Genomic DNA, 16,501 nt, shown 5'->3' with positions numbered 1-16,501 from the left:
CGTACAACTCCAGAATCAGATTATTGCTATTGTCTCTTATAGCTTGGGACTTGTGAACCTCACCAGTGACTTGCAAAGATTCAAAATCAAACCCAAGACTCCTTCATGACACATGTTTCTGAACATGTATTTGCACATTTTTAGGAATGTTCTAAGAGTCTGGCATATGTAGCGACGTGCACACTCTGCAATAATATTGACCACAAAAAGATCTCCAGATCTGCATTATAAATTATTCACTAACATATGCATGAAGAAATCCTGAAATGAACGCTCTGGGAGCCCTGTGGCCTGGTGTGTTTGAGCACAGTCTCCATACAGTGTTCTCCAATGTCCTGACGCAGCAAGATGGCAAAATGCAAACCATTAAATATACAGCATGTTAAAACATGCCATCCACTGGCATTCCTGCCAGCCCCCAATAGTGTTCAGCGTGGGGAGATGTACTCCTCTCCTGCAAGGCTCTACCTGAGTTCAGCTGTCTACAGGGATTTCAAACTGGCACCTGCTTAAGAGCCTTTGGGACGCAGCAAGGCTGTATTGAGACACACAGAAATATTCACTTTTAAATGCCAAATACTGAACTTGGCCTTAATTGACCAAAGAGTGCCCAAAAGTGAGGGACTCACAGCCTCAGACTGACTAGAATTGTTTTGGGGTGTTAATTTTGTCTTCAGTTCAGATAATGGCAAAACCCTCTGACCAGCAAGAAGTGCTACATTTACTGGGCTCAGTACCATTCCCCAAATCACTCTTTGGCTACTCCTGTATTAACAAGCTGTAATACAATACTGGAGAATCTGAAGCATTATTTGATTACGTAAGAAAACTGAAAACCAGAACTTATTCCAGTAACAGAAACATTTGGAGGTTTCACAGTCCTTCCAAAGCCTTTGGCTTGCAGGACTTCTGAAGGAAACCGGGATGTGATGCCACAAAAGAGCCACACAACACTCCAGCCCCAGCTCAGTGATCTTCCTGATATTGCAGCAAGCTGCCAGACTCATTTGCTGACCCAACATGCCAATAATGCTCTTATAGTTAAGGCCCCTGCTCTGCTATATCAATGAGTACAGAAAATGTTTAATTGTAACTGAGTACAGTAGAACAAGAAGCATCTACTGTGAAATTCTGACATTCAGCACGTTTGCTTACCATTTTATTTTGGGCTTAAGGTGGCATTAACTTCCAGTTCTCTCATTCCAACCCACACCAAAATAAAACACAGTTTGTGAAAATCATCACCTGCCTGCATTTAAAGTCAAAGTTTCAGAAAAAAAAAAAGGGTTAGAAGGAAAAATGGTGGAGGTGGAAAATAAAGATACACACGTACGCTGAGTATGAAGGGAAATGAGCTATGTAGTTTCCATGGGAGCTATATATTCCTATCTATAACTAAGAGAAATACTAACATTCATTAACCGAGATCTGCTACCTTTTCCTCCCAGCAAGTAGATGAGGGTTTTACTCAGCCAGGAAACCTGTCAGTGAGTCAGGATTAATACTCCTCTAGCAGGAATATTCCTTTAGGTCAATATTCCTTTAACAGGAATATTAATGGCAATAAAACATTACAGAAAGGTAACAACTTTATAGTGAATGCATTTTCATTGATAAAACTGTTCTACCATTGCTTATTTTAAACAAAACATTCTACCTCCGTAGCAGGAGTATAAGAGCAGCTACTTACTCACTGGAAACACAAAACTATACATTTTCCATTTCAGGAGCAATTAGATGGGACACTAGAAAGAATAGTAAGCTGCAAATAACCTTTTTTCCTATTACTTGTTTGCAAAATCTAACTCTTTATTTTTATTCTTTCTTCCTTCCAAAGAAAAAGCACCAATCTCATCTAACTTCCCTGTCTTCTTCCCCCCATAATAATGGCAGTTTTACAGCAAAAAGACAGTGCCAAGCACTAAGAAGGAAAACAAGTCAGAGTATTTCTCATACAAGCTTCTCAAGAGGTAACATCTAATGAAAAAGCAGCAACATACTTAGTAATAAATGCCTATACAGAGCCTTTCTCCAGGAAACACTACCCCTACAGGATGCAACCAAACTCAACACAAAAAACCAGCGGCTGCCTGACATATGAAAAGGACTACAAAAATGTGTAATTAAGATGTAAAAGGATACTTCAACAAAGAACATTTAAAACTACATTTATTAAGTGTTCTTTTCAAACAGAAGAACATGAAAATAGCTTATTTTCCTCCAGTGCCTTGCACCGTTGTTTTTTTTTTAACCTGCAGCTTAGCAGACTAGGTTTCCATGAGGAGACACAAACACCCTGACAGGCAGCAGGCAATGCCAACTGCTCCTGCAGCTCCGGGGCTTCCCCCTGAACAGCAGTACCTGGGAACCCACACTTCTCTCCCCACCTCCATGCAGCTGCATTTGGACATTCTGTAAACATCACAATTGCTTTCCCTTAGTAAATTACCAGGATAAACAGTACCTAAAGGACGTGTATGGAGAGCAAACTCAGCAGCAACAGGGCAAAAGCACCAGACAGAGGGAGAAAGGGAAGGGCAAAAGATTTACTTTACTTGGCCATAAAGACAAAAATCCTCACACTCTGAAAGTGAGAACATCACTTTATCTTTGTTCTCTTTCAATTTCTATTTTAGCCTCATCCTCCCAACCTATTCTCTGTCCCTCATCCAACTGCTTTGTCTTGTCGCCTTCTTACTTGCTTGCTTTTCCAGTACCAAACCTACCGGGTTTTTGCAAGGTCTGCTGGACCTTAGATGGAACGTTACCTAATGGGCTTATTATGGGGAAAAAAAAAAATCTATCTACAACCAATAAGCATCAGCAAATCAGTTAGCTCAACACCCTGAGTATGAAGTAGCCCAAGTTGGTGCAGAACATACTCTAATGGTCAGCCATGAGATTGTGTTCAGAACTGCAGCAGCATCTATGGATGGACATGTTCTGCTGAAGGAAACTCCTTCAGGTATGCACACTTGTAGTATCTTACAAACAGAAATTCACTTGCATGGCATTCCACCTGGAATCCAGATGATTCCAGTGTAACTCTGCTAGCCAGTTAGAGGGAGGAGGTAAGGCAGAGCCACATAATCAAGGTTATTTCCACGTGCAAATTTCTTTACCACCTGTAGTGGTAGGTGCTTCGTGGCACAGAATAGGTCCTACATGTAGCAAATAGATCCTGACAGGAACCTGCCTGTGCTCCTAGGACTTGTGCATTTTTTTCCTAACTGCAGGACTTAAAAATCTTTAGCCTGTCCACTGTTGTGTGATTCCCAGGAAGACTCCTGGGGCATTCCTGTCTTGAGCATGCTTGCAGGTTTTCAGCTTCTCCCTCAGGAAGAAGCTGGAGCACCAAGCTCACCTGAATGCTTTGAAACACACCAGAATCCCTTTTAATTGGCACACCCCAACAGAGATCCAACCATATCATTTAATTAACCACCTTCACTCTGCCAGGATTATAAAATACATCGCACACTGATTAATATTAAGTTTTATTGAATGACGTATTTCTTTCAGGTCAGGCCACATACATTAGTAAATAATTTTCAAATGGTTTTTATGTCGAACTCATTAGCATTTGTAAGAGGAAAAGAAACCGAACCAACTAAACCAATGGTCACACAGAAAGGAAGATGTGCAAGTGAGAACAGCACTTTGCACTTTCTGAGGAAGAGCTGAGGCAAACAGCAGCATTCCTGTCAGTAGTCAGTGTGCCATTTGTCACTGCCTGAGTCCCTCCCTGCACGGGAGGGGAATGCCTCGCTCGCTTAGGGCACTTGGTGAAAACTCTAAAACCTGAAGACCAATCTAGAATTAATCACTTAAAGTTATCATTCAGGTTGAATAGACGGGCTGTTAATGAGGGTGCCAATTAAGTGGATTCCACAGGCTAGTCAAATTCCAAAGCACAGAAAGAAGCGTTAACATATTATTAGTAATACCCACGATTATTTTCTGTATTATCATGTTCAGCTGTAAGAAAGGTAATGCTAAATTTTAGCAAAAATACACAGTGTCAATTTCAGACTTCAGGGCCTAAAAAGATTCTAAGTCTTATTTTAAAAAGTGTTGGCATTCACTATGTAAGTGCTTGCAAGACTTTCTGTGGTTTTCATTTATCATTTTAATCATAGAGGTTCAGATAATTAACAGCTAAATGAAAGTAAAAACATATCCAAAGTCTCCTAGGCTTATAGATGAAACATTGGAATGTAAACATAGGATACTCTACTTGTCCACTTGTGTCTGCGGCCTGCTGGAAATGAGTTGCAAGAGATGTCTCATCTTGGAAAACTTCATTGCACTCCAAACACTTTAGACTATGTCTACAGAGTTTTGATGGATCTTCGTCTAGCGGCATAGCTGGAATGACAGGAGAGCTCGCAGGGGCCGAGATCACTGTCCCAGTTAAGCCAGTCTGGATCTTTGTGCCAGCTCCTCCTGCGCTCTGGAGCATGGCCGCAGTAGTATTGCTGGAAGGAGATGCTATCATTTGATCTGCTGGGACTGGTTTTAGGATCAGGTGGGAACACTGCATCACGACGCCCTTCTCCTTGTGCCCACGAGCATGGGACAGGAGACTACATTTATTGTAGAAAACTAAATTCTTTGTACAATGATTACAAGTCACTTCAATTCGCACACTCCTCCTGTCATAATGCTGGGTCAGGCTCTTCTCAAGAGCAAACGAGTCGCCACACTCTAAACACTTGTAACCTCGTGTTGGTAGCGTGATTCCGGCACTGGCAGGGGGGCTAAGGTTTGGGATGTAAACTGGTACAGGATTGACACTGCTCAGCACCTTATTGAATGCTTCCACTACAGAGCTCTGTAGAGATGACACCACCTGCACTCGAGACACTTTTTTCGAAGGCTGCGAGGCGGCTGCAGAAATTATTGCCTGCTTGATTTGCTGCTGGGGTTTTGTTAGCACTTGGCGCAGTTCAGAGGTGGTTTGAGCACCCTGAGGCAAAAGGTTAAGGTTGGCAAGATGGACTGTCTTTGGCACAAGTTTGGCACTGGCAAGGCTCGATGCCGGCACCACGACCGTCTGCTGCTGGATGGCGTTGGCAGCTTTGATAATGGCGCTGCTGGCGCTCTGCACGGACGCAGCAGAGATGACAGTGGCTTTCACTGTGGTGTTGTTAGCCAGTTTCAGATTGATCACTTGGGAACCTGCAGTTTTCACTGCTGAAACGGGCAGGAAGGCAGTAGCCACGGGTTTGATAGTGACCTGTTTGGGGGCAAGTTCTGTAGATCCAACTGCATTGGTGACAACTGAGGACTGCAGAGGAGCTCTGGGAGGAGAGGAGAGAACAGCAGCGGAAGTTGGTGAGGACAAGAGAGATGTCATGGAGGTTACCATGGAAGCACTCTGCTCTGGCTTCTTACCAGAGTCCAAATCAACTTCTGGCAACACCCTAGTAACAGTTCTCTTGATCTCCCCAGAAGAAGTCTTGATGGTTTTTATGCGAACCTTAGGAATTGCTGGTGTTGACCCTGCGGGAGAAGATGGAGACCCTTTGCTACTGTTCTCACTTGAGACGCTTCTGGGACTATCAGGCGGTTTGACAGACAGCTTCTTAGCACCATCAATGAGACTCTGAGACTCAGGAGATTTTTCAATAGCCCGGGGACTTTCACTCATGTCTTTTGGTAATGGAGAAGACTCTCCTGAATTAGACTGTAAATCTTTACTGCTATCTGTGGCTGCCTTTTTAGCACTCAGTGCTGCAATTGCAGCAATGCAGGACGAAAGCTTTGCTGATGACTTCGCTTTGGACTGGGAAATGCTGGCAAGATTTGTGTCACATTTTTCAGTACTCAGTTTTCCATCAAGTACCCTGTTTTCAAGAAGCTTCTCAGAATTGTCTTTTAGTAACTTGTCCTCTGTTTTTCGAGTTTTAAAAGGCTCATAAACACCTAAATTCATGGAGCTTGTCTCTGTCTCTCTTTTAGCAATTTTATTTTTATCTACACTACTTGAAACAGCGATTCCAGATTTAATTAAGTTCTCTGCTCCAAGTGCCTTTAGTTTGTCATATTCCTGCTGCGATAGAGATCCTGCCAAGACATTTGCTCTGAAATTTGCACGTATCTCCTCTTTATCTGGGGGGTCATCCACCTCAATTCTCTCATCATCATCAAATTCTTCTGCACTTGATATTGGGCTGAACTGGTTGAAAGCTGAATCCTTCAGTGTAGTCTCAGAAGCTGACCCATCATCTTTAAGTGATTTCCCTTCATCTTTACTGTAACTCTCAAGAGCTGCTGACGTTAGAAAGCCATTGTGCAAGCTATTGCCTGTGGAATGGTGGCCATCCTTATCCAGACCTTCGGAAGAATCAATAGTACGCACATTTTTCACAATGACGCTCACCCCAACATCAGATGATGATGGGACATGGGAGTCTTCATCTGCGTGAGCATTTTGTTTTATGTGGCTTTCGTGGTCATCGTGTCCAGATTCAATAGCTGCTTTGGGATCTACCATGTCTGGTATGTCAAAGGCTGCAAGAAGGTCATCAAAATCTGGGGTCTTCATATCCCCCATGGCCATGTATTTGATTGGAAGCAAATCTGTAAAATAAGGAAAACGTCATCACTTTAAGCACTAGTAGCCCAGCCTTATACAAAACACGCGCTTGTTCACATCTGCCACGCAAAGAAGTGCCATTTCACTTCTGAAGTAATGTTTTCAGAGATTATTCATTACAGAACAGTGTCCAAGTGTACAGTTGAATTATTACACCAAGAGCTATAGTAATTTATGAACTCCACAGATGGTAACCTGGCAACTTTATTCTGGGCCCAAACTGCAGTGACTTTCTTCCTGTTCCCTCTTCTACACTCACTCCTATCCTCACCCACCCAGACTGCAAAATACCTGGACAAGCATAAAAATAACACAAGACAGTTGTAATTTCTCTTAAGTCTTGACTTTCCTTAATAGTTGCACTATTCATCTGAGGAGTAATTAATCTTCCTGAAAATAATGAAGATATAAACATCTGTAAGACTTAGGTATCATCGACACTGGCTACCTGGAAGTCATTGTGGGCTATGAGAAGGCAGCTGAGGAAAATTTTTAAAGGATACTGGAACAGACACAGACATCTCATGAAACAGCTTCAAATAAATACAAAAGGGTTTAGAAATTTGTTTACGCAGTTCACTTAATGGTTTTGAGCCCTCTGTCTAACCTATGAAGTCCTTAATCAAAAATAGATGCATGCATAGAATCAAAATGACAAAGCAAGTTTCTATGAGGATTAAATGGAAAAGATTGCACATACCAAAGCGTATCAAATCCATGTAAACTGACAGAAAGCTTTAACACAGTTTCTCATAATCTGGGATATGAATTAGTTGCATTCTGGTTGTACATCTGTCCATAGGTGTCTTTTTAGAGTTGTTGCATACACTCAAAAAGAGCTAGATAGTCTCCATAGTCTGAAACTTCCTCCAATTACATATCTTGGAGTCTAATTAACATTTACCCATAACAATGAATGAAGGCCTGCTTACACACTTAATTCCTCTTCCTCCAATATGTTTAAGATCACAATTGCCCAGCAGAGGAGACACAACTGTCCTTTACTGAGAACCACTGCTGCCCTTATCAAGAGCTTCTCTCATTCTTCTAACTTTTCAAGCAATTGAAGTTAAATAAAAAGGGAGACAAACATGGTTAGTTGTGATACACAAGGAAGAGAAGGTCTAACCTGGCCATTTTATTAATCTCATCCTCACTATTTTAGGGCACCCATCTTAAGATTCAGTATATAAACTATGTTTCCACCACAACTGCCAGGAGTCTGTAGCCACATTCCTCCCCCCTCCCTTTTTTTTTTTCCTCCACAAACCTTTTAGTAACTCTTTCCTTTAAGGATAAAACTCTGCCTTTTATCCAAAATTAAAATCAACCAGCACCTTGGCTGCCAGACGAGCTGTGAGTCTATTCCTTCTCTGGGCCAACATGATGCCTGTAAATACGTCAGAAGAGGAAATAAGGCAAGCTCCTGGTTCCCTAGGAAATCATGATTTTCCAGGAACTGGAATTTCTTTGAAAAGTGCTCTGAGAGTGCTTGACAAAAGTTATACAGAAAACCAGTTTCTTCAAAAATTCAAGCACTACTCTGCTTACTTATCATTCAATTATAAAAGTAACAAGGAAAAAAATCTGGATATGGCTAATAGAATTACACAGATGGGGAGCCACAAAGCAGTAAGGTGAAGTGTTTCTGGGTTCTCCTTTTGTGATGGTGGTTGAGAGAACTTCTGGGAAGACAACGAGCCTTAAAAACTTAAAATAACAGATCTGAATATACCCTTAGTACATGGCTTCCCCGAATCTCTTCAGTCACAACACCCACCCCTGCATCTGTGCGTTAGCATCGCACTGAAAGGAAGTTCTGGGGGTGAACCAGCAGTGGTTTATTTGTGTTCATGCTCTCCCAAAGCACGTGTGCATGACTTCCAACCTTGTTGTTTCTTTGGAAACACATCTCCTCAAATGTATCCTGTGAACAGCAGGAAGAACATGGGGCACGGAGTTTTTTAGCCAAAGCAAGGCACTCCTTGTCTGTTCTACTGCCTTGCTTCTCCCAGTCAGCCTTTTTACTCCAGTTCACCTGATAACCACATTCCAGCGAAGTACTCACTCGGGGAATTATGTCAAAACAAGAACCAGACCATGAGAACTCTCCTCTGATAGCAGAAGCAGCAAGCAGGACAAGTAGGACTTCGAAGTAAACAGCTGTTTCTGAAGAACTGATGTTTTGTTTTACTGCATGGAATTGTTATCGCTCCTCAGCCTCTCTATCTGTACCTATTACAGGGGGAACAACTCTAGCCATATGAGGAAAAACAAACCTACCCTTCTATGTTCTCTGTTGAGATGAGGGGACACACCAGAGAAACACACATTTTTTCTTACTTTCAAAGTCAATTTTATCTTGTAGCTCTGGCTTCAGGACACCTGCAAATTAGGCCCAGCATTCTCCACAGAAAGACCAAACTGCCTAGAAGCTGTTGCTGAGATTAAAAGGTGTGTTTCTGGGTAAAGCCAAGCAATTGTAAACACTCCAATCAGAATCGTTCTGAGGAAGTCCAACAGCCTAATGAAGACAAGGAACTAGAATAACCTGGCAGCTCCCAGCCAGGTCCTATCTGCAAATTGCTCAGACCCCTAATTTTTGTCTACCAGGTACAAGAACAGCTTCAAGCTTTCCAGAAATGGCAAACAATCCTCATCCCTTCCCAATACTTTTCTAATTAATATTTTCTATGCATGAAGTCTTCTATAATTTCTGGATCACAATCATGGTTTTACATGCTCAATTTTTACTTTTTTATTTAATCCTTAACCTTTGAAGAACCAACCAACTCTTCCTCCCTGACACTCACCTTCCTACTCATCCAGATCTTCCAAATAGCTAAACCACAAATCTAACAACTTTATACAACTGCTTTAACTGGACCAGACCATCTTTTCTGCCTTACTGAATTCCTACCCTTTGCCTCCTTGCTTTTGTTCAGACAACTACTCACCTTCAGATTCCTCAGCAGCAAATCAATTTGTTATCAAAGGAAATAGGAAAACCACCAAATTTAATCTTCCTCTACTTATGGCATTCACATTCTTGTGACTACATTCCTTTTCCTGCCCTAAACTTTTGTTTTTACCACTCTTTGAACTACATCCATACATCCTCATAGTACATTTGAGCTCTGTGTATCCTGTAGGATGGAGACATTTTCTTTGGCATGTTCTTCCAAAAACACCAGCATTCTTTCCAGTTTTGTGAAATGAGACCACTGAGAGAACACTGAGAAACCTCTTTTCAGGATCTGGCACATGGCAGCATCTTGGTTCTGTTACAGCCACATGTAGGAATTGGTCCGTCACTTCTACTGATCCCCAGGCAGACACACTATTCCAGAGCAAACTTCCAGTAATCTGGAGTAACACTCCACTTCCAAACAAGAGTAACCATGCTTAAATAACATCAAGCTCATTCTGGAAGAAAATGCCTACACAGAGAGCAATACCAGCCCAGCCAGCATAAAACCATACTTTTTTGGGTTTTGGTTTCTGTATTGTTGTGACAAGAAATCTCATCAGATAGATAAGACATAAGGGATTCAATCAGAATTACAGTAACATATATCCTGACATTAGACAAACTTCATCTTAATACACAGATTATGAGCAGTTCATTGGTTATTAGTAATTATGACTGACTTACAGTCATTTGCTCTGGAAGCCAAGTGTTGTAAAGACAGACAAAGCAATATGCTAATCTAACCACAAAACCTTCTTCAGGAAATGGGAACCACATCTCCAATCACAGCCCTGCCTGGTCTGACACACTCAGCAGGCAAGTGGGATGTTCAAGAGGCCACTCCAACCACAGTCAGCAATGGCTCTCATGCTCATCTACATAATGAACATAGTGAAAGGTTCCTTTTCACTATCAAAGGGCCCATGACCTGCTACTGTTGCAAAACCCAGACAAACACCGAGTTCCACAAATCACAGAAATGTCTTTTGTAATATGCAAAGTAATTCTTACCCTAAGAATTTTCGACTTCTTAGGATTATGGTCTTATTTAGCATCCATCTGGCATCCACAGCACCAGTAAGGTCATACCAGTCCTAATGTAAACATTTTTGTGCAGTATGAGGTGTTTTACAGTTAAAATCTATCCCAAGAACCTACTTTTTCTATATTAGACACCATATCCACCTGCCTTCAAAAAAGGGGAAAATCCAATTTGCTTCCATGCTCAAGACTCAATGAGTAAAAGACTTAATCCACCATTCTTACAGCCAAAATAGTGTTACTTCTTGTTTGTGACTCCCTAAGGAGCCTCATCCTGTAGCACAACACATCAGTTTTTGAACTGGGTATTTCAGGTTCTCTTTGGGTATGAGAAAACGAGACGGGAAAGAGGAAGGGAATCTTCTGCTAGCACAGTCTGAAGAGAACCATGCACAGCTGGTTCAAAGTTCAGGACAATCAGCCTTTGGCTGGCAAAAAGAACAGGGACGTTTCAACACGTGAGCAAGGAATCTCCTTATGCACAACATGGGGCTGAACAGGCCATCCCCAGCTACAGCTGGCCACATCCTGTATTTATCAAGAGATTCAGGCCACGGTTTGGGTCTACCTCATTCCCAAATCCCTCCTAAAACAGAGATGAATTCCTGAAAAGCAGGGAAATCTACATACCACTCTTTTTCTAGTCTACTTAGAAATTAATTATAATCATGGCTTAATTTTGTGCTTCTATATGCAAAATAGGCTGGGACAGTACCACGTGAATAATTCAAATGCACAACAACAATGAAGAAAATGTTGAGATTCCCAAATGAGTGCACACTAGAATTGCATTCTAAATGGCACAAGCTTCCCACCTCTTTCCTTTAAGGTACCTTTTTTGAAGTGGATGACAACTGTGGCCCAAGCACAGCATGAGGAGCTCTCCCAGCCAGGCAGGGCCCATCAGGGCAACAAGCAGGCCTTGTATATGCAAACCCCTGAGAACATTAGGGTCAAGTTTGGGTTTTTCTGAACATATATTCCGGGTACTCTGCTGCACATTTGTATTTTAACACATAGGCATATGGCTAGGAAAACAAGAGTTAGTCAATTCACTCCAAAGGACTTGGAATGTGATAAATCCTTACCCTCATTCTGAAGATCAAATAACTGAGACCAATGCAAAATGAGATCCTGGGTGCTGATACAGAAGACCAGCCCTCCAGCACTAGCCTTTGCTGCTGGAAAGCTGGCCTGCGTGCACCATCCAAATCTCCTGATGAAGAGCGTTTACAGATATTAGACTGAAAAAAGATAACTCACCAAGAACACAGACTCCATCTATTCAGTTTTCTCATCTTACAGACACCAAAAATCCCTGCAAATTCAAAATCTCCTTTGCTAAAAATAAAAATACATAATACAGATAGCATTCAAAAACCCAAACAAAACAGATTAAAGGAATTTTGTCACAATCCAAGAACTTAAAATTTTAAAGCTGCCTACTATTCTGGCAGAAGGAAAAAAATTCCAAAAGATGCTCATGTGTAATATATGAATTTTAGCTGACGCTTGGAAAAGAACATGCATCCTCATCAGGAAAAGATCCTCCTCCTATCATGCAACAAGAATTCCTGTTTGCAAGCATCATTCTGCTACAGGCGTCTATAGTCAGATATAGACCCTCTGCATCCTGACGCTGAAGAACAGGAGCAGAAATCATCACAGAGATCTGTCAGGCATTTTTTGCTCCACCACAAGCTATTCACTGCTCTATCAAACCTGAAAAACAACACATCACAGCTGCAGTAAAGCTCACAAACCCAGAATTTCAGGCCAAATGTTAGCATGCTATTTTCACTTTTCTACAATTAATAGCTCAGTGCCTTACGTAATCTGCTGCAGTCAGAAACAAAAAGGTTCCCTTGTATTGTCACCCTGCCTCAGCAGCCAGCACACAACTTACCCAGTATCCACAACCTCTCAAGGCTTTTAGGACTGTCTATTCTGCTGAGCACAGAGGAAAGGACCCTCATTTCACACCACAACAGAGTATTTCCAATGGTCTGCCTCCATATTAGCTTGATTGTAGGTTACCAAACCAGCTAACACAGCCAGGACTAGGAAGATTTTTAAAAAATCACACTGGTTGGGATTCCAGAGTTGCTGATTTCCTGTTATAGGAAGTAACAGTTCTAGCAAAAGAATCCCCCAGGCAAAATGTTTAGTGATCCACTGTGCAAGCTCTAACAGCCTTTGTTCTTCCCTTTGCTAGATTCATTACTGCTTCCTTCTCTCTGCCCCTCTCCCTCTCTCTGAATCCTTCAGATTTCAATATAAGATAAAAACGTCAGCTCAAATCTAAGTACACATTTTGGATTTTCTAGCTGAGAAAGAAAAACTACAAATTCTGTCCATTATCCATTGCTGTAAGTTAAAATCAGTCACCCCTCTGCAGTTGCTGCACTGCCCATCCGGTTTCCTATGCACAATATTATAATTCACACCACTGGAGCTCCATCCAACCCCCCCCAAAATACTTCTTTCCACTTGGCTGCTGCAAAATCCTCCCCAGGTCACAAAAGTTTAAGAAAAGCTATTTCTTTTGCACAGGTTTTTTCTTCGTAGGCGATATTAAGTACATGTTTAACACTGAAGACCTTAATTAAAAACCAAGTATTGGGTCTCTGAGATGTGTTCAAACAACAATGTGTAAATAATCAGACAGCAAATCCTGCATGTGTGAGTCTCTTAATACAGCACAGAACAGCTCCCTGCCACAACTGGTCGGCAATTCATGATTGTCATTCAGAGGCCTATTCCATATCACTACACTGTGAAGAAAAAAGTTTATCTGGACATATTTCAATGAAAATACTGTATTTAGCCAAGATACCAGTAAGTCTTTACAAATAATAGCTTTAATCCTTTTAAAACTGGAGGACCTTAATAGCATTTCTTCATTAACACTTAAACAATTGTCTCCTTCCTAATGTGCCAAGTGTGCAATCAGGATGTAACTCCAGCTATTGTTCTATTCAGCCCAAACCACCACTCTCACCTTGTGAACCTTGACCTTTGAGGGATTTTTTTAGCCAGTGCTCAGTTACTGCCACAGCCGCATTACCTCTGCAAACACCAAAGGGTTAAAGGCAGCCCCAATCAATAGGCCTACAAGGAAAAAAAAAAGGGAAAACGAGTATGCCTTACAGCATCTTTTCAATGCTTTTATGCAAAATTCTACAATAATATTGTTTCCTTCTGGCCTTAGAGAAAGGCACAGCAACTCCCCCCCCTTAATGTTTCCTAAGGAAGCAAACCACAAGACAGCACCCTGTAAATAAAACAGCATGCAAAGCATCCTCAGTCACAAGCATATCTACAATTACAAATAATTCAATCTATTTTATTTAGTTTAGTTTTAAAATAGACTGCATAACCAGTGTCCCACCCTTGCAAAGCAAAAATATTTTAGTAAGGGTCATAAATCTCAGCTCTTGCCCATTCCTTAAGCATAAAAAGGCACGAAAAGCCAAAGTAATCGCAGTTACTGCAAATATGTACATTTACATACAGAACCCTTTATGACTACGTTAGCCACATACCAGTGCTGTGTGTCTAAAGTGTGCATTCACATACTGTTTTGGGATGGTATCTTTCTGCAAGCTCCTCTGCTTTTGGCTGCCATGAAGGGAGGAAGCTATCCCAGTGTAGTAGCTCAGTGACTGCATTGTGTTCAGGAGCTGATCTGCCTCAAACCAGTTCCAGCCGGTTCTGGTCACCCTACATAAAAAGCTATGGCAACCCTCGCTGAGTTGCCAACAAGACCCTGAAAATCGCAGGGGCTGGTTTTTGTGTGGCACGGGGCTGGCACAGCCCTGTGCCCCGGCTCCCCTCTTGCCCGGCCCACGCGGCCCCTGCTCCCCAGAGCCCCCCACACGCTCCCTTGCTCGCCTCCCCCACTTACCTCCCACAACCTGGCTGAGAGCTGTGTGTGCGTGCCTGTCTGTAGCTAACAAAGAGACCGCAATAAAAATCCTCATAGGATCTCTCTTGCAGCACCAGGCAGGCTCGGCCACAGCCCTGGGAGACAGGCTGCTAACCCGGACTGCTGCCCCTCTGCTCCCCAGATGAGGGGTGGCTACTCACACACGTCACATCTGTCCCCTCATGCCCACGGCCATGGGGTGCCCGATCAAGGGCTTCTCCCATCTGCCCTCCCCACTCCTCGTTCCATCTGGGGCCGCCCGAGTGGCATTTTCTGTGCTCTGAGCAGCATTACTATAGAGTACCCACAAATGCGCCTCCCTCCCCTCAAGAAATCCATTTCCGCAGCAGCAAGATGCCTACAAAATAGTTCCTTTGCCCCCTCCTCGCAGCACCGACTTGGCTGCTGCACTGATTTTTTTTTTTTTCTTTTGCTATTCGACTACGCTGGAGGCCTTGAGAAGCAGCGAGCTGCGGCCCCACGGCTGGGCAGCCCCCCCGGCTTGCACCCGGCGGCTGGGGAGGCCCGGTCAGGCTCTGCGCAGCTCCCACCCCGCAGAGATTGTGCGGACAGACCGCCTGCCCGGCGCTGCGCCTCTCAGGCGATGCCTGCCCAGGGTCTCAGCCCCTTGCGGTGCCCACGCCGCTCCGGGGGTCCGCACCCACCTGTGCCCGTGGCCGCTCTGCTCCTGCCCGCTCCCCTTCACCTCGGCCACGCAAGGGCCTTCCTCCTGCATGGCTGACAGGCACCCAGACCGAGACAGCAGCCACCCCGCTCCTCTTGGCTACTCACCCTTGCTCTGGGAACACCAGTAACCACCTCCGCCTACGCGCTGAAACCCCCTCCTCTCGGAGGCTGCGGGAGATGCTGCTCTGCAGGGCTCCCTCCGGGTGGGTGGGCGACCCCGGCAAAGCCCCTCTGCCCCTGGCTGCACCTGCAACTGAACAGAGGTCTCGGGCACAACCCTGCACCCCTCCCTGCGGAGACACCTTCTTCGCATCCCTCATCCCCACCCCGTTCTGGGGAGAACCACCATGTTCTTCCGCTGCCTCGGCCCGTCTTCCCCACACAGGCTGTTGCGGCCGCAACCGCGGCCGGCCCTCCCTCGGCCCCTCGGCCCGGGGGGCCGCTCCCTCCTCCGGGCTGCCGCGGCCCCGGGCACCTCCCCGCGGGTCTGCGCGCTCCCGGCCCGAATTGGCCCTGTCCGAGCGGGCCTTGCGAACCCTGGGGACGCCGGGGAGGAGAGGCCGTGGCCCCTTCGGCGGCGGGGAGAACGATCCGCCCCCGCCCGGCCGGCCCGGAGCCGCCGGCCCGGGCAGTCCTTGCACGGGTGCCCCCGGGGCTCCGGCCGCCGCCGGGCCGGGAGGAAGCGACCCCATAGCATGCAACCTCCGGTCCCCATGCGACACACCTGCTGCGGCCGGAGCCGGCGGGCTCGGGCAGGGCTACGGCCCGCGGCGCGGCCCGGCCCCGCGTCGGAGGAACATAATGGCAGGAGGCTGCGGGGCTGGGCGGTGGGGGTGGGGGTGCTCGGCGGCACAGATGGGGAGACGCTCCCGTGTGATTCCGTGTGGAACGGCTCCCTGGAGAGTGCCGGGGGCGGGGAGGCTGCGGGGCCGCCGAGCGCCGCGGGGCCGGGGCCGGGTCGCGGCCTCCCGCAGCCCGCACAGCTCGGGGGGGTTTCCGAGCGCTGCCGGCGGGCAGAACCGCGCCGGCCGCCGGGGCCGATCTCCCCCGCGCTGAAGCCGGCGCCGCCCGGGAGCCGTGCGAGACGCTGCTCGGGGCCCGCCGGGCTGTCCCCGTGCCCGAGCGCCTCAGGCCTCGAAGGGCAGCCGGGGGAAGAGCCCGCGGCCGCTGCTCCGGTTGCAGGCCAACAAAGGACGGGAGGAGCCACTCGCTGCCGGCTCTGGCGGTTCAGCCCCTCCGCCGGCGGTGCGGCCGCTGTGCCCGGGCCCGGCCG

The 16,501-nt window shown here is 45.4% G+C and overlaps 1 protein-coding gene across 9 annotated transcripts in view; it reads right to left on the bottom strand.

Moving 5' to 3' along the window:
• Positions 1-16,109, bottom strand: part of LOC135290537 (zinc finger protein 532-like) — a 33,601-nt gene extending 17,492 nt beyond the window's left edge. Inside the window, exons 1-4 of one of the 9 annotated variants that reach the window (XM_064404465.1) lie at positions 15,953-16,109; positions 15,334-15,475; positions 13,615-13,724; positions 4,238-6,585 (exon numbers count right to left, since the gene is read on the bottom strand). In XM_064404465.1, coding sequence (XP_064260535.1) covers positions 4,238-6,565 — 2,328 coding nt within the window. In that variant the 5' untranslated portion in view covers positions 6,566-6,585; positions 13,615-13,724; positions 15,334-15,475; positions 15,953-16,109. The other 8 variants (XM_064404463.1, XM_064404464.1, XM_064404469.1 and 5 more) reach the window with 8 other exon arrangements.
• Between the last annotated feature and the right edge of the window lie 392 nt (positions 16,110-16,501).

Source organism: Passer domesticus, chromosome Z (genome assembly GCF_036417665.1).
Source record: "Passer domesticus isolate bPasDom1 chromosome Z, bPasDom1.hap1, whole genome shotgun sequence".
NCBI classification, from domain to species: Eukaryota; Metazoa; Chordata; class Aves; order Passeriformes; family Passeridae; genus Passer; species Passer domesticus.
Note: the sequence above shows the minus strand (reverse complement) of the source record. Positions and strands in the feature narration are given on the sequence as shown.